The sequence below is a fragment of the Stegostoma tigrinum genome, chromosome 20 (genome assembly GCF_030684315.1).
Source record: "Stegostoma tigrinum isolate sSteTig4 chromosome 20, sSteTig4.hap1, whole genome shotgun sequence".
Lineage (NCBI taxonomy): Eukaryota > Metazoa > Chordata > Chondrichthyes > Orectolobiformes > Stegostomatidae > Stegostoma > Stegostoma tigrinum.
Genome location: NC_081373.1, coordinates 43,520,687 through 43,542,982, shown reverse-complemented (window position 1 = coordinate 43,542,982; position 22,296 = coordinate 43,520,687). Strand labels below are relative to the sequence as shown.

General features: G+C 44.4%; 1 protein-coding gene across 4 annotated transcripts in view; it reads right to left on the bottom strand.

Moving 5' to 3' along the window:
* Positions 1-800: 800 nt before the first annotated feature.
* The window catches only part of LOC125461935 (fibroblast growth factor-binding protein 3-like), a 38,753-nt gene continuing 17,257 nt past the window's right edge, over positions 801-22,296 (bottom strand). Inside the window, exons 1-2 of one of the 4 annotated variants that reach the window (XM_059652922.1) lie at positions 3,425-3,501; positions 801-1,861 (exon numbers count right to left, since the gene is read on the bottom strand). In XM_059652922.1, the coding sequence (XP_059508905.1) occupies positions 1,096-1,806 (711 nt within the window). In that variant the 5' untranslated portion in view covers positions 1,807-1,861; positions 3,425-3,501 and the 3' untranslated portion in view covers positions 801-1,095. Of the gene's footprint in view, positions 1,862-2,455; positions 2,638-3,424; positions 3,502-22,296 lie in introns of those variants that run through there. The other 3 variants (XM_048551318.1, XM_059652921.1, XM_059652924.1) reach the window with 3 other exon arrangements.

The window sequence follows — 22,296 nt, the reverse complement described above, 5'->3', positions numbered from 1 at the left end:
TGAATTCAAATGAACAGAAAATTTTAGAATTGGTCGGTAGAGACATGGGAAAACCTGTCCCCAGAGAAGCCGAGTTCATGTTTGAAGTCGATGACTTTTTGTCCTTCCGTGATGTTTTTTGGAAAGAAAGCCTATCGCCATTGCGCCTTGCAGCAATTCAAAATGTTTCACAAAAAAAATTAAAGAAGGTTTTCTGGATGTCACAAAGAATGCTGCAATCTGATTTCTTCAAAATGCAGAGTTACATTTGGTCCAGGACGAGGCCCAGATGGTGTAAGATGTCCCCACCGAATGAATTGGCCTCAGTTCCCAACTGCAGTGTATACCTGCGTTTTGCGGTTCAAGTGCAGCCTATGGTATTTGCATCGATTCAGTAGCAGATGTTCAGATGGATAGCTACTGACGGTGGCAGCTCCGGTGTAGGCAGGGAGTGGTCAGGCTGGGCGAGGGGACACCTTGCCACATTTCCCGCTTCGTGGCAGGTCCTGTTCAGTCCTAACGGTGCCACAGTGACACCTCTCCAACACAACACTGCCCTCGCGGTTCAGCTGAGCTGCGGACCCTGGCGCTACAGGGACCAGCAATAGACCCTTTCCAATAGGACACTGAGCACAAACACAGAACGTGTAATGGACAGGGGCGAAATATAATTGAACAAATGAGTCTTCACACCCCGCCCCCACACTCCAGCTCATCTCAGTTATTCTTAACCCGTGAGGAGTCAGACTCTCCAGCCCCTCCGACACTCTCCCTCACAGTCAGTGCTCCTGCGCATCTTAATGCAAGCGGCACAATTCAAAAGTGGTTTCTCTCACTTTAATGTTGTGTCTTACAGGGTCGAGTTAAAAAAATACAAAGCAACAAACAAGTTATTAAAATGTTAAATTAACAGAGATAGCGTTCACAGTGTTTCACTCGACAGTGTGAGTCTATTTAGTACGTAAAAAAAAATCAGTTCTAATTCAGCAGTGGTTCTGTTTAGTATTAAAGGAGATCTCAGTTACAGAGGCGGGAAGGAAGAAGGGGTGGGGGGAGGGCGGTGCTGGATGGATGTACCTAAGACTATCTCGCTATGGTGTCAGAGAAAGCCTCCAACTAGCCATTCCACAGCCCGACGAAGAAGGAGCAGAGGGAATGCCATTTCCGGGCGCAATAAACCTGAGAGAGGTCTCCTTGCAAATCGGGATGGTCATTATTCATCTCGCTCAGTGAGCTCGGCTCCTCGCCCCTGACAGAATCCGACGCTTTGGATTTGCTGCTGGTCTTTTTCCGGGTTTTCAGAGTGGGCTCAGGCTGGCCCAGTCCTGCCCTCTGCTCCTTCAGGCGCCCGGTCCCTCTGAAACGAGCCTTTTCCTTTCTCCTGCCAGGCTCGGGGCTCTTGCCCTTCAGTTTCAGCTGCGATTCTGGCGGCCCCTGCTTGCAGACCCTCGCTTTTAAGGTGGCATCTCCTTGACAGGCGTGCTTTTTCCTCTTGACTTTACTGAGGACCTGTTTCCAGTACTGGGCCGCCCTGCTGCTGTAGGCGAGGCAGCTGCGTGGCGTGCCGTTGTACTGACACACATAACTGTTGCCTTGGTCCGTGCAGTTCAGCTGGAGGGTGGACTCTTCCTGCCCCTGCACCTCCCAGGAACACTCATGGCCCTCCCTGGTGGTCAGAACTCCTTTGTTCGGCAACATTTTCCCCTTCCCCTTCCTCCTGGGACGGCTGGCTTGTTCGTTCCCATCTCTGCCTTTCGCCCCTTCCCCGGGACAGCAGATAAGATAGGACACCAAAAGAAACCGAGTGAGTTCCCAAAAGCACCTCATCTCCTCAACACGAACTTCACTTCTCCTCTCAAAAAGGAAAAATCGAGACTTCACCCTGAAATATAAAGATTGAATCGTTAATCTAATGCAGATTTCATTTAGCTTCACTTCATTCAGTTCCAATCCAGCTCATCTAATCTATCTCCAAATGGAGTTGGGAATTATTTGGAAAGGGAATGATTTACTGTCTGGGAGGCGTGGGATGACAAAACAGAAACTGAGAAATAGCTGGAGAAACTCAGCAAGCCTGCCGCATCTCTGCAAAGAGAGAGAGAGAGAAAGCAGAGTTAACGTTTCGAGTCCAGAACTGGTAGTAGCTAGGGAGAGGACAAATTCTGTTCAAACTACAGCCCGCTGCAACTGGGGCAAGGTGCAGAAAATCCACATGCACACCACTTAGAAACAAGTTAACTGCGCTGGGGACGACAGTCTCTCTTCCCAGCGCCTAAGCTGTCCGGAAAGTTCAACCAGAAAGCATTCCATCGAAAGGGCTGCAGTGAAAACAGATCAGTTCTTCACGGGAAACCGATTTCGGGAGGATGGAGGTATACACTCCACTAATGATGCCGAAAAGTAACTGAGTGGGAATTTGCCGAAGAAAGTTTTGCCTGTGATAATCAGGCACACATCAGGAAATGGGGTGACTCACTTTTTGACCCCGGCGATGCAACGAGACGGCGAGAAGAGCTGAAACCAAAAGCTTGCGGACGTCAAGCTGGAAAGAAAGCCCTTGCAAAAGAGGCTTTTTTCGGTGTGTACTTACTTACCGGTTGTGTAGGAGGTGAATGGGACTGTCAGCCGCGATCCCACTGGCACTCACTGGAGGCGGTATCACAGCTGATCCTCAATGCGTCGCTGAGAGGGCAACTTTCCAGTTCAAACCCAGCCCCCTCACCCCCAAAACCCACACCCCCTTAGCCAAAGCCGTGAAACTCCACACTTAGCTCGACATGGAAGAGTCAACGCTTTTCCTAAAGGAATGTTCGCACTTTCCTGGGACGGTTGGTTTGATTTAACCGCAGTCAAGCTGTTTATTTACCCTGAGAGTTGTGAGCATTTTAAAGAATTCAGTTCGAAGTGGTCTCTCTCTCTCTCATTCTGTCGGTAGAGACGGTGTCATTCATGAATTGCCCTCGCTGCTGAAGATGTATAAAAATGATCGTTTGTCAAATGCAGGAGTAAAATATTAAAAGTAAATTTACCGTTAGCGAGTGAAATGTTAAGGACAAAATGGTTTGCAGGTGAACACACTTTCACATCTGGTGTAAACATATAATCACACACCGGCAGATCCCAGTGAACAGCAGAGTGAGAGCCGAATGGCCTCTTTGCACTCACTATGTTAGTGCAGAATTACTGGCTTACTCCGAAGCAACACACTCAAGTGTTGTTTCAGAGATAATGGGAACTGCAGATGCTGGAGAATCTGAGATAGCATAGGTGTGGAGCTGGATGAACACAGCAGCATCAGGGGAGCAGGAAAGCTGACGTTTCGGGCCTAGGCCCGAAGTGTTGTATTTGTCAGCGCTTTGAAAGCATCCCAGCAGAATGTAAATCGGGGAGTCGTAGTTGTAACTAAATTGCAAAACATCAAGAGCTTATTTATTATTTCACTTACAGAACAAAATTTCCCCGTTTGTCTTCGCAGCCTCGAGCACCGGTACACTGTGTCAAGTTCTGTAATAGTTTGTTGACACTCTGTGGTAAAATGCACCTTAAACCCTCCCCATAATGGAACACCCTGAAAGTCATGATAAGATCCCATTGATCAGATTAACCCGGCCTTTCAGTCTTTATGTGGACTGACGCATAATGGCGCAGAGTCTGGTGCCTGAGAAAGTTTTCTGTATAAAAGAGCCAGTCCCCATTAACTGGTGTTAATTTGCAGAATGTAAATCCTGGGGTGCCACTGCTGTCCCGTATATCTGCCCGCAATAAAAGGCGCACTAACCCACACCCTAACACGAATTTATGGCACAAATTAACTAAGAGTCAAAGTGCTGGAGGGACCTCTAAAGGAACGTGATCGCTTCTCCTGAAATGTGCCCCCTCCGTTTTCTCAAGTGCACGTTGGGGTGGTCCTTCCCGGAGTCTGCGGAAAGCATTTTGTCTCCTGGAAATTTACCATGTTGTCATCTTTCTAACACCTTTCATCTCTGTAGGGCGTGTGTAATTTTATAAGCGAGTAAATACAATGGGAGCCATTGTACTGGTGGTCACGTTTACACTCCACTGAAAACATTCAAAGATGAACAAAAAACTTGACAGCTGATTTGAAATATTCACTTTAGGCTCGGTGCTACGGTGCAAACTTGTCTCAGAGTGTTTTGAGTCTGCAAACAAACCTCTAAACCGACTTTTAAAATAATCACAAACAACTGCGGATGCTGGAAAATCAGAAATAGAAATTGCTGGGAGAACTCAGCAGCATCTGTAGAGAGAAATCAGTTAACATTTCGGGTCCTTAAAGAAGGGTCACTGGCCCGAAAGGTTAAGTGCGTTCTGTCTCCACGAATGCTGCCAGAGCTGCTGAGTTTTCTCAGCATTCTCTGCTTTTTTTAAAAAACAAACCCCTAATTTTGGATAGACCCTTTCAGCTTCCCTTGCCTACCACAGGCTGCCCAGCTTATACAGTACACTCAACAGATGGGACGCAGGGTATTTGTTGCTAATCATTGAAAAACTAAACTGATCCTCGTTAACTGAGGTACATTCAGTATCCCTCTGTCTATAGATTTAAATATCCCTTACCAGAAATTGGAATTTCTTCACAGATGTTGAATTCCTGAAAGCTGCCTGCCCAGCTGAAAGTCCTTGTAAGTAGTAGTGTCGATGTGAGGATGGTTAGAGGGCATATCAGCGTAAGTGACAGAAGAACTGCAGAGTTTATTCAAACTTGTGGCATTGTTTGTAGAATCCATAGACACAACTCAATGCAGCTATCTAAGCTTTTTTTTGTGGATGGTAGAAATATTTGGGAAGAATGCGTCTTAAAATATGGAGCAACCTGAATAAAATGTACAGCCCTTGAATTTTCCTGCTCCATTCATCACACCATATTTCTCCAACATGGTTGAATTATAGCAGAGGTTTTGGGTCCAGTATATTTTACATCCTTAAAACACTTCTGAAGTGCACTGTCCATTTAAAGGTTTATCATATTATTTGTAGAAACTCTGCAACTTTTCTGCACAAAGCTCAAAGCTGTTACATTCAGTTCAGCAGAGTCAGCCCTCCTCTCCTGTTTAGCACTTCAACCTGGGTAGGCTAGGAATCCCAACACTGGGAGCTGCTGGGAATGAGCAGGGGCTTTTGTCAGTAACTGCACTGTTGCAGAAAGGTCACCGTGGATTCCTAGATAGAAGTGAGTTTAGGCATATTGGAGGCTGAGGGAGGGGTGTCAAAAGAGAGTGGAGCATGGGTCTATGAAGGCATGGCAGCATCTTCTTGTGGAGTTTGTCTCTGTAATGCAGGGTCCCTCACTTGGGCTCAGAGTACCCATATCTGGTAGGACTGCTGCAAGCTTTCCTTCCCTGTGCTTGGTTGAAGGGAGGCCATTGGTTTTTTTACCTTGCAACCTCTCAAACGCTGATGATCAAACCTGCCCCAACCTCCATCCTTGGAATCTGCCTAATGGGATGGTGATGGGAGGGGGGAGTGGGATTCCATTCCACCCTATCATTCCATAAAATTCCAACAACTTTCTCAGCTGTCAAATTTTTCAAGCAAGAACATAAGCATCAAAATACCACAATTCTAAAAGTGAAGACTAAGAAAGCTGTTTAAGATGCCTCTTTGTAGGTTACGTGGAACAGTCCCTCTTCCGCACCTACACAGGCCCCAAACCCCACCTCTTCCTCCGGTACATTGATGACTGTATCGGCGCCGCCTCTTGCTCCCCAGAGGAGCTCGAACAGTTCATCCACTTCACCAACACCTTCCACCCCAACCTTCAGTTCACCTGGTCCATCTCCAGCACATCCCTCACCTTCCTGGATCTCTCAGTCTCCATCTCAGGCAACCAGCTTGTAACTGATGTCCATTTCAAGCCCACCGACTCCCACAGCTACTTAGAATACACCTCCTCCCACCCACCCTCCTGCAAAAATTCCATCCCCTATTCCCAATTCCTCCGCCTCCGCCGCATCTGCTCCCACGATAAGACATTCCACTCCCGCACATCCCAGATGTCCAAGTTCTTTAAGGACCGCAACTTTCCCCCCACAGTGATCGAGAACGCCCTTGACCGCGTCTCCCGTATTTCCTGCAACACATCCCTCACACCCCGCCCCCGCCACAACCGCCCTAAGAGGATCCCCCTCGTTCTCACACACCACCCTACCAACCTCCGGATACAACGCATCATCCTCCGACACTTCCGCCATTTACAATCCGACCCCACCACCATAGACATTTTTCCATCCCCACCCCTGTCTGCTTTCCGGAGAGACCACTCTCTCCGTGACTCCCTTGTTCGCTCCACACTGCCCTCCAACCCCACCACACCCGGCACCTTCCCCTGCAACCGCAGGAAATGCTACACTTGCCCCCACACCTCCTCCCTCACCCCTATCCCAGGCCCCAAGATGACATTCCACATTAAGCAGAGGTTCACCTACACATCTGCCAATGTGGTATACTGCATCCACTGTACCCGGTGCGGCTTCCTCTACATTGGGGAAACCAAGCGGAGGTTTGGGGACCGCTTTGCAGAACACCTCCGCTCAGTTTGCAACAAACAACTGCACCTCCCAGTCGCAAACCATTTCCACTCCCCCTCCCATTCTCTAGATGACATGTCCATCATGGGCCTCCTGCACTGCCACAATGATGCCACCCGAAGGTTGCAGGAACAGCAACTCATATTCCGCCTGGGAACCCTGCAGCATAATGGTATCAATGTGGACTTCACCAGTTTCAAAATCTCCCCTTCCCCTACTGCATCCCTAAACCAGCCCAGTTCGTCCCCTCCCCCCACTGCACCACACAACCAGCCCAGCTCTTCCCCCCCACCCACTGCATCCCAAAACCAGTCCAACCTGTCTCTGCCTCCCTAACCGGTTCTTCCTCTCACCCATCCCTTCCTCCCACCCCAAGCCGCACCCCCATCTACCTACTAACCTCATCCCACCTCCTTGACCTGTCCGTCTTCCCTGGACTGACCTATCCCCTCCCTACCTCCCCACCTATACTCTCTCCACCTATCTTCTTTACTCTCCATCTTCAGTCCGCCTCCCCCTCTCTCCCTATTTATTCCAGTTCCCTCTCCCCATCCCCCTCTCTGATGAAGGGTCTAGGCCCGACACGTCAGCTTTTGTGCTCCTGAGATGCTGCTTGGCCTGCTGTGTTCATCCAGCCTCACATTTTATTATCTTGTTTAAGATGCTTCTTCCTTTATCCTCATCTTATTTTATTCTGCTTGGTGATTGCTACTCTATAACTGGTGACTAGGTGTAATATTTTGAAAATCTATTATAAGCAATTATCAGTTCTTAACATGCTGCTTCAGGCTTCCAGAAATGTGCAGTGCCTTCCATCCCTTTGCTGTAGTTCACATTACGTTGCCACTGTGACATTTTCGCTGAAGGTAACAGTACGCTTTTCATGCTGTAATGGCCTAGGTTTCATGTTTCCTGCATCTGTGGAGGTAGAGATTGAGGTTAATAGGGGTCACCATGAAAAGGAGTGGATAGGAGGTGAAATGAGAAGCTGTAAATCAAGAGAAGATTTACAGTCAGAGTTCAGCTTCCTTTTTGTTGAGGCATTAGCTGGGGCCTACCTGGTAATCAACATGAGATATGCCTTGTAACCCTTGAAGTTGTAGAGAAAGACCAGAAATGGCAGCTGCAGAAGTTCCCCCAAGTACCCCCAACAACAACATGAACTGCCCGATCTGTGGACATCTGTATTGATCCCGTTTCAGACTCTGATGAGACCCACAGAAATATTTGCTCACTTGGTCATGCTTGAATAATAAGGTGTCTACCACCATAGATCAAGCTCAGTAGCCTAGGGTTTGGTACAAAGGATAAGGACCACCAAAATTCTCCAATGTGTCACCAGTACAAATGGTTAGTAATGTAAAATGAATCAGAAAAGCTTCTTAATACTGCTGCCAGAAGTAAGAGGGGAGGGCCTTATAGCTTGGGTAGTAGCACTCCTGTCTCTAAAATAGAATGTTTCAGCTTCAGGTCTCATGCCAGGAATTAGTTGGCCATGAAAGAACCAGCTACTGGTAAAACAGGCCACTGTATATATTGGTTCCCAGCCCTATTTAAAGGGTGAAGCTTAGTGACAGGAAAGGCACCTGTTTGTAAAACACTGAGCATCATCCAAGACATAATGTTTGGTGAAGGAGGTTGGTCAAACAGCATGAACAAGACCCAATGGGTGATGGTAAAAGCTTAAAGAGGAAGAAAAATCACCAAAACTGAGAGTTTTCAGCTATCAGGAAGAATTAAAATTGAAAGTTCTTTTCTCTAGAAAAGGAAAGACTAAGATGTGGTCACTGATTGTGCTTAGGAGCTGAATAGTCTGGATACCACAAAAGGCCTTCCACTTGTCAGCATCTCAGAATAAGACTGGCAGAAAATGATATAGTCACCAACTGGTCCAATATAATATTTGGGAGAAATTCCAAACAATGTGATGTGAATATGGAACTCACTGGCACATGGAGGAGTTGAAGTAGCTGGTATTGATGCATTAGGGGAGGGCTGGATATATTTACGAGGCTGAAGGAAATAGAGATAATGGAATAGGGTTAGAGGAGGTGCCTTTGGAGTCTGGACACCTGATATAGATTTGATGAACTGAATGATCTGATTGAGTGCTTCGAGTTGATGGCTGGATTCTTACAGAGCTGAAAAGATCCAATGGAGCTTCAATCGGCAGGCAGGGCCTGGATATAGGATGACTGCCTATATTTCTGATATATGCCACTTTTCCTGGGAGGGGGAAGGACATGAATTACAGGGAATCTGAACTTAGCTGGGCTACAGGAAATTAGCACTGAGTTCAAACAAATCCACTTTGACTGTTTGAAGAGTGATTCCTGACAATGGGCGTGATTATGAATTGATGGGGTAGAGATGCAGCTACTTTTGAAGGCTGGCTAATGTCTGATTCGGTGTACGATCTGAAATCTTTGTCATTGAATCGCCAGTCTCTTTAACATGAGCAATCAGCTGAAGCTATCAGTTTAAAGGACACCCTCTGCTGGATTCTTCAATTAACAGATCATCTGGTGTAAATAGAAAGAAAAGTACATTGCTCCTCCGATTTCAATTGAGCTCTTTGTAAGCATTTTCTGAAGGCTATTTATAATTGAAATGATTATGAATGTTTCACCACATTTCAAAATCTTAGTGGGGAAAGGCTAAGTGCATAAACAAGATCTGTATTACATTTTCAGAAGTTTAATTATTGTTTTCAGTTTTCTTACCTTAAGGACATGAATGAGTCACTTCGGATCCTCCAAAAATCAACAACAATTTAATGGTCATCATTAGATTCCCTATTCCAGATTTTTATTGAGTTCAAAATGCACTACCTGCCATGGTGCTATTCAAACTCGGACCTGGGTCTCTGGATTAATTATCTAGTGATAACATCCCTAAGCCATAGCCATGCCTAATGAGAGGCTATAGAGTTAGTGTGTGGGGGTATGAGGTGGCATGGGGGGAGAGAACATGAATGGACTTGGAAGGTTTATGGAGGGCGTAGAAGAGCCAGTGGGTGGGAGAATGCGGGATGATGGCTAAAGGGCATGAAAGCTTCAAAAACAACTGTGACAAAGTCCTAGAGAACAAAATCTTAAAACCAGTTCATTTGGCCATCTGTATTCTGCTCCTGGGAAGCCCAACTTTGTGCTGTGCACTCACTTCCCAAGAGTTAACATTGGGCATAAAGGCGGTCTTTTAAATGGGGTTATTATGCTGCGTTAACAAATGTCCCAAATTGAACAACATGCCTCAGTAGAGGTTACTCCTATTCACTTGCAAGAGAAATGTTAGATACACGGTACAATTGTGGCTTCAGATTATACCATAAACATGTTTCAAATATCCTTTAAAAGTCAATGTACTGTTTAGCTGGAAATCAGCGTTTAATTCAATTTCAGTCGTTCTAAATGCAGATAAGACATTTATATTTTTGAGCATCTTACAGTGAGATTGGGGCACATTAACTTCCATTTTCACACTTAACATTAGAATGACTTTTCATATGCAAAGTTTCACTGACTGATTAATGTATGCAAATGAGGGAGTAAAAATAGCACAAATCCAACACAAAGTTGAGATACTTCCTCCTAATGTAAAATATTACGTAAATTTCTTCGTGGAGCTGTTGCTCGACCAGGAAGATAGCGCCACCAAGTGACTATGTCACATATTACAGTTAGCACGGTGTGAAACTGGATGAACGCAGCAGGCCAAGCAGCATCAGAGGAGCCGGAAAGTTTGAAGTTTCGGGTCGAGACCCTTCCGAAATTATTACAGATGTTTGTTTTGCATCTATTGTTTCTAATTTCGCTGGTATCCTGCACCACCAGCCTCACCTTGTTCCATGATTTGTTCCTCAGCTGAAAAAAACATAACTTGCAGCACATCACACTGTCTTAAAGTGGTATTGTCTTAATGCTGTTGGAGAATCAATTTGAGACATTTATTCACTAAAATGCAATAAATAAGTAAAAGAATATAATATTAAAATCTACAATTTATTTCAAGAAACCATAACATTTTTCTGTAAAACAGAAGTTTTCTTGTTATGTGATGCCACCACACATTGGACCAAGTACCCAAATATGAAAGATATTTCTCCTCATCAGGAGACAAACAGATACAGAGAAACCCAAAGTTAACGAAGGTGCAGGTTGACAATGCTATGGGAAACACGGGTTACTTTTCCAGAAGGTATAGTTTTCATTGATAAATCTCAAACACAAAAAGTAGTAAAGGAAGACTCAGAAGTAGGTGGAGTATGGAAGGAGTAAAATACAGTCTTTGAATAAGCTCATGGATATAATTTACTGACACGGTCTAATAAGGTTTCAAAAAAGTCTTAAAAGCAACTGATGTATGCTAAAAACCTGATTTGTGGTCTCCATATAAAATTTAAAAAAAATTTCTGCTGTAATTAGTTTTCAAAGTTCGTTGAACTGATCAGAAGAAATGTGCTTCTCGGATTTTTCTTTGTCATTTTTTCTCTTCACAAAACAATTGTATGGGAAGGTAAATGATACCTAGATCACAACCAATCTGCAATGTACAAAAAAAACACTGAATGAAAGTGGTACAAAGCAATGTTTCTGATTTCCTTTCCATATAGAAAAGGCTTTAAATTTTCCAGAAGCTTGACTGAGATGAGGCCTGTATCATGTGGGTTAGCCCATACACATCCTGAGGTACGATGCACAAGGACATTCAATGCTATGTTAGTACATTGCCAAATTTTATTTCTGAAGTGAAAAACACTTTGCCAGCTTTGGCCTTTGGAGTTGTTAAAGCATCAGACTCTGTGGCCTGGATTTTAACCGTCCAACATGCTCAGAGCAGGGCAACTACTTTACTCATGAGAAGCCATTTAATTCGGCCAATACATTTACACCTGACGTCCTAGCTTCACAAAAAATTAATTGGAGCAGCACAAAAACAATCCTTTTCAGTACAGTTATTATCCTGATCGGATAAAATTCGAACGATTGTACAGGTGCTTAAACAGCAGCTGCTTTCTGCCATGGCCTTACGCAATTACAAAGCAGAGCCTTGCTTCATTGCTGTCTCCCTGGTGATAATGCTCAGCTGTAAAGGACTACAGGCAGATTCTGTTGCCTGCTGGCAGAAGAAAGAATCCTGCCGTGGAGGACAAGTCAGAGTTTGCAATTCCCAAGGAAATGACCATCAGAATGTGGCGCTAAGCCTTTGAGACTCTGTTGGAAGAGTTTCCCCGATGAGGGAAAGTTAATGACACAGTAAAGTATAGCTTGATGCATACCTAACCTGACTTTCCCCCTCCCCCAACTCCACTCATGCAGCATTCTCAACCTACTCCTGCAAGATCATTTCTTGTACAAACTTACAATGGTGTCATGCCTGTTGCTCGTTATCTCAGTGTTTTCTCACATCTCTTTGATGAACATGCAATTGTTTGGTCTACTTTTCCTTTTCTCCCTCATTTTTGCCAGCAGCCAATGATCTTTTCCATTATGAATGATGATAAAACCAGATTTAATATTCAGCTGCATCAATGAGTAATGCCAATGAAGAGCAGCTGCACAGAAAATTGCGGTTTCCTCCCACAGTCCAAAGATGTGCAGGTTAGATGGATTGGCCTTGGTAAATTTCCCATAGTGTCTAGGAATGAGCAGGCTAGGTGGGTTAGCCATGGGAATTACAGGGTAGGGGAGCAGATGTGAGGGGGATGCTTTTTGGAGGGTTGATGGGCTGAATAGCCTGTTTCGACACCATAGGGATTCTATGATGATGAAGGCTGAAGAAGGGTCCCAATCCAAAATGTCACTTCCCTGCTCCTCTGATGCTGCCTAGCCTTCTGCGTTCCTTCAGTTCCACACTGTGTTATCTCTGTCAGTAAACTCTGTTTTGAGGGATTCAGCTGTGTGAACTGAAGCTCTATACTCTCAAAATTAACATACCTCATTTATGAAAATAACAATCCTGAACAGTCAAGAGACAACGTAGGGGAAAAAAAATCACCAGAAAGATGCTCTTCCATTTCAGTGACAGCTGGAGGTGAGCTTGATGCCAGCTGGGAGGGGTGACATTACTCTTTGTGCCATCTCATTGTCAGGGTCATTGACCACCCGACTCAACAAATATTAAAGGAAAATCACAGGGGAACCTGTAATGTTACTGTTCCCATTCTTACAATGAGAACATTCTCCTGAAGAAGACCTCAACATATATTCACTATCCTTAATAGCATTATTCAAAAGGTGCATACTTGCTTCTTCATATCTTCCTCACCACCTTTACTCTGTCCTGCAGGGAAAGGAAGTTAACTTCCTATTTTCAAGAGAATGCATAGGCTGCTGTTTGATTTTGTGAAGGTTACAACTGTAGGTTACGCATTCAAATTTCTCACCAATTTAAGGCTGAGTCAAAGGTTTGAGACCTTCAGAGACCCTTCGGATGCATTGCATTCATTTCTGTTCACCGCAGCTCAGGAAGGATGGATTGGCACAGCTTCATCGGAATGATTGAAGGATTGCAAGGATTGGTTACATGGACTGCAGTTCTCCAGCAGCAGTCTGTGGATCTCTGAGGGTCCATGAATACTTTCAACAGGGTCTGCGAAATCTTTGAACGGCGGCAAGATTTGGGCTTGCCATGCGCCAGACAGCAAACATGGCGGCAGTACTGAGTGGGCTAGCTGTCTTACCTAGGGCACATGGAGCCATACTGAGACTGTCAGAGAGATTGCCAGGCAGGAGAGCTGTTGTTACCAAGCCTAGTGGTGGACATCACGTGAGTTCAGGTTGTTGAAGAGGGGCATTTATTTTAAATATGCAAGCAGAACATACTATATGGTAAAAAACAGATACCTTATCACGTCATATCTGTAATTAAATACCTGTTTTCTGAAAAACATTAGTAGAACACTCTTGCCATGCAGCACATTTTTTATTATCAGTGAACAGTCACAGCACAGAAGTGGGTCATTCAGCCTCCTGGCTCTCAGCTATAGCAATTTACGTAATGATTATTTGAATTTCATTGGGAGGGATTATTTCCAGCATTACTGGTCAATTTATATGGGGATCCTTCAACCAAAAATATTTGAAGATTACAGTCTTAGTCCATAGTTCTTAAATCTGTTTACATTCAGTAATTGGCAGTAGGTGGTACTGATTGCTAGTGACAAAATATTCATAAAACAGCTTTATCATGTTACATATTAATAACCTGAACGTAAAAGATAGATAAGGCACCGGCATGAATTTGAAAACATGGATGACCAGGTTGTCAATATTAAATCTTCAGTGGTGTTGCTCTAGATATTCCAGGGTTTGGAGTGGAATTTTGATGTTTACCAAGGGCCTCCTGCAGCTCAAATGTGCCATTAGTTTTGACTATCAATAAAACAAACTACATATGTTATTGGCACTAATATAATTTACCAATCAATGCAAAACTTAACTTTCCCAAAATTCCAATCCTATTAACACTCTAATTAAGTCAACACAGACTCCAATTTAGCCCAGATAATTGTCAGCCTATTTATGTGTTATATCTTATTTTTGATAATGGAAAATGATTCAATGGTGATCATTTTGGTGGCAGAGATTAAACTTTATTAGCAGAGATGAAATTTAATATATTCCAGTATCTGAACAGGAGTTTCGAAGATATACTTGAAAGTTATTTTACTCTGTTTATGGCTTAGGCAAAAAGTCACAGTAACAAGCCCCTCCAACACTTGACCCAAATCCCTAACTCACCATCCACCTGCCGCTTGAAATCTTTTTCACCACTGGACTCCGAATTGTGCCATTTTTTTAAAATCACGTACACAAAATTCTGACTTTGCTTCAGTTTGTTCAAGACTCTGATATATCATTTTTTCCTTCAGTGTCGGATTTATTATTAGTGCAGCTGTAGCAAAACATGGAGGCTTTTTTTTAATTGGCCATGGCCGTCAGATACACTGGGACACAATGTCCAGCCCCTCCAATCATGTTCCGAGTCAAAATGTAGCCTGCCAATATTGGACAAGCATATGGACATTCATGGAATAGTGTAGGTTAGATGGGCTTGAGATCGGTATGACAGGTCGGCACAACATCAAGGGCCGAAGGGCCTGTACTGTGCTGTAATGTTCTATGTTCTATGTTCTATATTCTAATACACATCCTCTGTTGTTAGTCACTAACAGTCCCCATTAACAACTATTCCCCCTCCCAGCCCAATCGTTAGCAACTCCTTAGTCTGTCCAACTGTCTTTCTCTCCCTTTGGGCTCTATCCTATCATTTACTCCCCACCCCATCCACCTCCCTATCTTCTGCATATAAACAGACATTTTCCCAGCCACCATCAGTATTGAGGAAGGGTCACCGGACCCAAAGCATTAACTCTGTTTTTTCCTCCACAGATGCTCCCAGACCTGCTGAGTTTTTCCAGCAACTTTGTTGTTGTTCATTGTTTATGTCCCAAGTCAAAGCAGGCTCCTCTCTTATACCATGTTGCATTCCGATTAAACTGCCCAATCTGTATTCCCATAGAAACTGCATCTGTTCTTTTATTTCTGCTGTTCTTTCAATTTAATTAGCTGTATTACCCATTGACTCTTTTAATTGTCCTGTAACACCTACCACCTTCATTTCCCTCATGCTATCGGCACCTGCAAAGCATAACTGTCTTTGGTTCATATAGAATGAAAAGAAAAGTAGAAATCGTGTATAGAAATCTTTGGCTTTGATTGGTAGCGGTACAGCATTTTAACAGAAACATGCTGTAATTAAGCACTTACCTGAACAAGCGTCTAACGAATATAATGGAGGCTCCAAAACACTCTAACACTTCACATGGTGGTTTTGCAGCTATCAGCAATATAACAATGTTTAGTGAGGTTTCATTGAATGTTGAGTCTCCAAGTCAGTACAAACCAGATATTTATTCACTATGGTTCAGGTTTGGCTGCTTAACTGGCTGTAGTTATTGTGTCTAAATCCATCATCAAAATACTGCATAAATATCCTCATCTGGTCTCGGCACAATTGCACAAAGAAATTCTTATCTAAAAAATTCTGATGGCTCAGAACTTTTCTTTAATTCCCGAAGTGCATAAAATATACAATACTTCCCCGACACATTATGTCTCAGCTGTGGTTTGAGAGTTTTGCTTGGGTTATCGTGAGACAAAGAGGTTCTCACAATACACTCTGGTTTCCTTAAGAAGAGATTTTAAACGATGAGCCTCATAGTGTAGATAATAAAATGTGAGGCTGGATGAACACAGCAGGCCAAGCAGCATCTCAGGAGCACCAAAGCTGACGTTTCGGGCCTAGACCCTTCATCAGAGAGGGGGATGGGGGGAGGGAACTGGAATAAATAGGGAGAGAGGGGGAGGCGGACCGAAGATGGAGAGTAAAGAAGATAGGTGGAGAGGGTGTAGGTGGGGAGGTAGGGAGGGGATAGGTCAGTCCAGGGAAGACGGACAGGTCAAGGAGGTGGGATGAGGTTAGTAGGTAGCTGGGGGTGCGGCTTGGGGTGGGAGGAAGGGATGGGTGAGAGGAAGAACCGGTTAGGGAGGCAGAGACAGGTTGGACTGGTTTTGGGATGCAGTGGGTAGAGGGGAAGAGCTGGGCTGGTTGTGTGGTGCAGTGGGGGGAGGGGATGAACTGGGCTGGTTGAGGGATGCAGTGGGGGAAGGGGAGATTTTGAAACTGGTGAAGTCCACATTGATACCATATGGCTGATACCATACGGCAACTGATGTCCATTACAAGCCCACCGACTCCCACAGCTACCTAGAATACACCTCCTCCCACCCACCCTCCTGCAAAAATTCCATCCCCTATTCCCAATTCCTCCGCCTCCGCCGCATCTGCTCCCACGATAAGACATTCCACTCCCGCACATCCCAGATGTCCAAGTTCTTTAAGGACCGCAACTTCCCCCCCACGGTGATTGAGAACGCCCTTGACCGCGTCTCCCGCATTTCCCGCGACACATCCCTCACACCCCGCCCCCGCCACAACCGCCCCAAGAGGATCCCCCTCGTTCTCACACACCACCCTACCAACCTCCGGATACAACGCATTATCCTCCGACACTTCCGCCATTTACAATCCGACCCCACCACCCAAGACATTTTTCCATCCCCACCCCTGTCTGCTTTCCGGAGAGACCACTCTCTCCGTGATTCCCTTGTTCGCTCCACACTGCCCTCCAACCCCACCACACCCGGCACCTTCCCCTGCAACCGCAGGAAATGCTACACTTGTCCCCACACCTCCTCCCTCACCCCCATCCCAGGCCCCAAGATGACATTCCACATTAAGCAGAGGTTCACCTGCACATCTGCCAATGTGGTATACTGCATCCACTGTACCCGGTGCGGCTTTCTCTACATTGGGGAAACCAAGCGGAGGCTTGGGGACCGCTTTGCAGAACACCTCCGCTCAGTTCGCAACAAACAACTGCACCTCCCAGTCGCAAACCATTTCCACTCCCCCTCCCATTCTCTTGATGACATGTCCATCATGGGCCTCCTGCACTGCCACAATGATGCCACCCGAAGGTTGCAGGAACAGCAACTCATATTCCGCCTGGGAACCCTGCAGCCATATGGTATCAATGTGGACTTCACCAGTTTCAAAATCTCCCCTTCCCCCACTGCATCCCTCAACCAGCCCAGTTCATCCCCTCCCCCCACTGCACCACACAACCAGCCCAGCTCTTCCCCTCTACCCACTGCATCCCAAAACCAGTCCAACCTGTCTCTGCCTCCCTAACCGGTTCTTCCTCTCACCCATCCCTTCCTCCCACCCCAAGCCGCACCCCCAGCTACCTACTAACCTCATCCCACCTCCTTGACCTGTCCGTCTTCCCTGGACTGACCTATCCCCTCCCTACCTCCCCACCTACACCCTCTCCACCTATCTTCTTTACTCTCCATCTTCGGTCCGCCTCCCCCTCTCTCCCTATTTATTCCAGTTCCCTCCCCCCATCCCCCTCTCTGATGAAGGGTCTAGGCCCGAAACGTCAGCTTTGGTGCTCCTGAGATGCTGCTTGGCCTGCTGTGTTCATCCAGCCTCACATTTTATTATCTTGGAATCTCCAGCATCTGCAGTTCCCATTATCTCTGATACTATTTCAGCCTCATAGTGTAACTTGTTATGATCCCAGACTAGACGACCAAACTTATTTTACAATCTGCCTAGGAACCATTTAACTTGTATAAAAACAGACAAAATGTCATGTCCATGGATATGCTAAGAGAGTGAAGCCACAAGATTGCAGATTTTTGAATAAACAATAATAATGTATATAGTATGATGCTAGAACAGTAATACAATCTACAATACCTAGACAATTTATACACTACCGCACAAAACTAACGTGGTAAACACAGGTTATAAACTGTGATTTTTTAAAAAATGGTTCATGTCATGTAGGCATCACAGGCTGGCCAGTATTTATTGCCTGTCCTATTTGTCCTTGAGAAGATGGTGGCGAGCTGCTTTCTTGAACCCCTGAAGTAGTCCATTTGGTGTAGGTATACTCATGATGTCATTAGGAAGGGACTTCCAGGATTTTTACCTAGTGACAATGAAGAAATATTGATAGATTTCCAAAACAGGATGATATGAGGTTTGGGAGGTAGTGCTGGTGGCATCTGAACCCTTGACCTTCTGAATAGCGATGGTCATGAGTTTGGAAAGTTCTGTCTAATGAACTTTGGACAATTTCTGCAGTGCATCTTATGGACAGTCCACACTGCAGTGATAAGTGAAGTGTACGTTTCTGGATGTGATACCAATCAAGCAGGCTGTTTTGTCCTGAATAGTGATTGTTGTTGGATCTGCACTCATTCAGGCAATTGGCAGTATTCCATCATATTCTTGGCTACTGCCATGCAAATAATGGACAGGGTCTAGGAGGTGAGTAAATCCTATGCAGGATTCCTAGTCTCTGACCTGCTCTTGTACCCATGATTTTTATTAGCTGGCAAGTCCAGTTCAATTTCTGGTCAAAGGCAACCTCCAGGAAGTTGACATTCAGAGATTCAGACTTAATAATGTTATTGAATATTGAGGGGCAATAGTTAGATTCAGTCTTGTTGGAGAATGACATTACCTGGCATTTGTTTAGTGCAAATGTCACTTGCCACTTGTCAGCCAAAACCTGGATATTGTCCAGACTTTGCTGCATCTGGACGTGGAGAATTTCAGCATGTAAGCCGTTGCGAATGGTGCTAAACATTGTGCAATCATACGTGAACACCCCCACTTCTGATTTGAACATGTAGGGAAGGTTTTTGATGAAGCCGCTGGTTGACCCTTGGACTTTATACTAAGAAACTCATAGTAGTGACCTGGAGCTGAGATGACTGACCTTCAATAACCACAGTCATCTTTCTTTGTGCTAAGTATGACTCCAATCCCTTTGAACTCTCCACAGCACACAGAAAAGTAGAAAGTGACATCAGGACAAATCACACAGATTTCTCAGCAACAACCCCCTCTCCACAAACTCCCCAAACCACTCCCCCCAACACTTCCCTGATGTTAATGACACAGTGGATCATTAAATCTTATTAAATATCAGAAGGAATTACAACTTTAACTTTTGCCAATCTGGTCTTGAAAATTCCTCTCAAAAACTATTCATCGCCCTCAACAAATACTCCCACTCTGTAGATTTCCTTGCCTGAATTACCATTCCCCTGAACCGTTTACATAAAGATTCATCACAATCCTATTTATGAGATGTTAGTTCAAGTGTGTAGGAAAATATTTTAAAATCTATTTCTACTGTTAAATAGGCATTTTTGGGGTGTGGTTAAAGACATTGTTGTCTTGATTAATTGGATTTTTTGTGTTTATAATGTTGCACATTTCAATTTTACTAAACTGAAACAATACAAAGAAATTATGTTTGAATGTACTTATACATGATTGACAAGAATGAAAAGTTCAAAATAACATTAAATTCACATTCAGTAAGTACATACGGAACTGATTACTACGCTCTTTTAATAATTTCTAAACTGATCATGAATAATTCTGAATCAGCCAGCTCCTGATAGATTAATGTTTTACCACGAGAAACAAGATTTTACTCACAGCTTCATTTTTTTCAAACAGATAACACCAAAAGTCTGAGATAACAAGGTGTAGAGCTGGATGAACACAGCAGGCCAAGCAGCATCAGAGGAGCAGGAAGGCTGACGTTTTAGGCCTAGGCACTTCTTTTCTGAAGAAGGGTCTAGGCCTGAAACTTCAGCCTTCCTGCTCCTCTGATGCTGCTTGGCCTGCTGTGTTCATCCAGCTCTACACCTTGTTATCTCAGATTCTCCAGCATCTGCAGTTCCTAATGCATCTGACACTAAAAGTCTGCGAAGAATTGTTGAAGTCCGGTTTGACACTATACTCTTGTATAATCCATAAGATGCTGAAATCAAGCCCTTGTTTTAGGGTCTCAGTGATTTACAGTGATTTATGAGTGATTTTTATATTCATTGTTGTTTCCATCTCATTTATTACTTTGCAGAAAACAGATGCCAAATTGAAAACAAACAACAGTTGCTCAGTTTGTCACTCTCAAATGGAAGCAAGTTGTTTGCCTTTTAAAGGTTAGACACACTACTCTGCTTTTAAAAGCTAGACACACAGTTCCATGGCTAGTATTTTGCCCTCTCTAGCTACTTGTCTCACCTTCCAAGATGGCAGGTCATTAAGAATGTGGCAAGTTTGAGGTCTGAATTGACAATTTATTAACGTCTTACAAGTCTTAATTAGTGGTAGGTTGAAAATGTCAAAAACATTCTCGGCCGGAATTTAATTGATCAGGTGGTGAAAGGGAGGCAAATATCTCTCCGGGGCCAGCTCTCCCAATTGTTTCCTGACCAGGTAACCAGGCTGAGCTGCCTGTTGGTTTGGGGGCAATCAGAGGCACAGATGATGGGCAAAGGAATGGCCTCTAACTCCTTGTCTCCCCTTTCCCTGTGACTCCCATTGTAAACATTCCAATGATAGTGTCTATCCAAGAAAGGGAAAGCATGCTGCCCCAGGCACTAAGTCTCTAATATCAGGGAATGATTGTTTTATCTGCCCTTTTGCTTCACGTATGGCATTCTCCTAAGTTGTTTATCTGAGAGTTCTCCCAAAGCAGGCTGCCTGTTTTCACAATACACTTGATTTCTTTACCTTCTCACAATTCCCAAGTATTTGATGTGAAAAATATTTGGTCAGTGAAGGCAAAAACTGAATTTCCCGTCAAGGACCTTTCATTTGCTTTTCCGCAGATGTGTTTTAAGCAGGAGTAATATGGTTCAGTATAAGATCCATTCTAGCAATGACATTATTGATGCAGTCATCATAGAGTTATACAGCACAGAAAGAGACACTTCAGTCCAACCAGTCTGTGCCAACCATAATCCCAAACTAAACTGCTGCCACCTGCCTATTCATGGCCCATATACCTCCAAACCTTTCCTATTCATGTACTTATCCAAATGTCTTTTAAACATTGTAGTTGTGCCCACATCCCCCACTTCCTCAGGAAGTTCTTCCCACATGCCAGATACCCTCTACGTAAAACATTTGCCCCTCATGTCTTTTTTAAACCTGACCTCTCTTAAAAGTGTGCCCCCTAGTCTTGAATTTCCAATCATCGGGAAAAGACACTTATCATTAGCCCTATCTATACCCATCATGGTTTTTAAAATCTTTATAAAGTCACCTTTCGACCTCCAGTGAAAAATGTCTGAGCCTATCCAGCCTTTCTTTATAACTCAAGTGTTTCCTAACTCAGCAATGTCCTGGTAAATCTCTTCTGCACCCTCTCCATCTTAACGATATCCTTTCTATAAGAGGGTGAGCAGAACTGAACATAGTACTCCAGAAAGGGCTTCAACAATGTCTTGTACAACCTCAACATGACTTCCCAATTCCTATACTCAAAGGACTGAGCAATGAAGGCAAACATGCTAAACACCTTTTCAACTACCCTGTCAATACGTGACACAAACTTTAAAGAATTATGTACCTGCACTCCTTGGTCCCCCTGTTCTGCAACACTACCCAAGGCCTGACCATTTATCGTATTCATGCTAGTTTTAATTAACTGGTGAGTGCAATCCTGGATTCTTAGGATTTTCAAAACATGAATGCCAAAATTAAAAGTAACTTTTATTTATCAGTTAGACATTTACACAGAAGCAGAAAGCACTCTCCAAAGGTGTATTTAATTGCTTCTCAGCTGACAACTCCCAGAATCAAGAGCCATGCAATGAAGGTCCTGTCCACTGAAGACTGTCAGCCAATAGATAGATGGACACGTGTTGCAGACATGATATCTACCCAAAGCCCAAGATTGTCAATTGACCCCAGACCAAAGGTGGCTGGTGATCAGAGGGGAGGAAGTTGAAAGGAATGGAGTAAGGGGATATGGGTCAGCAGTAAGGGAAGATGAGATAACAAGGTGTAGATCTGGATGAACACAGCAGACCTAGCAGCATCAGAGGAGCAGGAAAGCTGGCATTTCAGGCCTAGACCCTTCTTCAGAAAAAGGTGTTTGGCTCACAGAGGGTGACAACATCTTGATGCAGGGTCCCTCTGTCAGTCGTTGGGGGCCTTTGAATGAGGAACCGTTGCCCCCACCTCTCAGGGCACCACAAGTAACACCATGTGGGTTTGCTTGTGAACTTCCCAATGTGAGCCCCACCCTGCACCTCTGGGTCAATACCAGTGATAAAAACATGTGGTCTTTAAATGGGGCAAAATCTGGCAAGACAAGGAT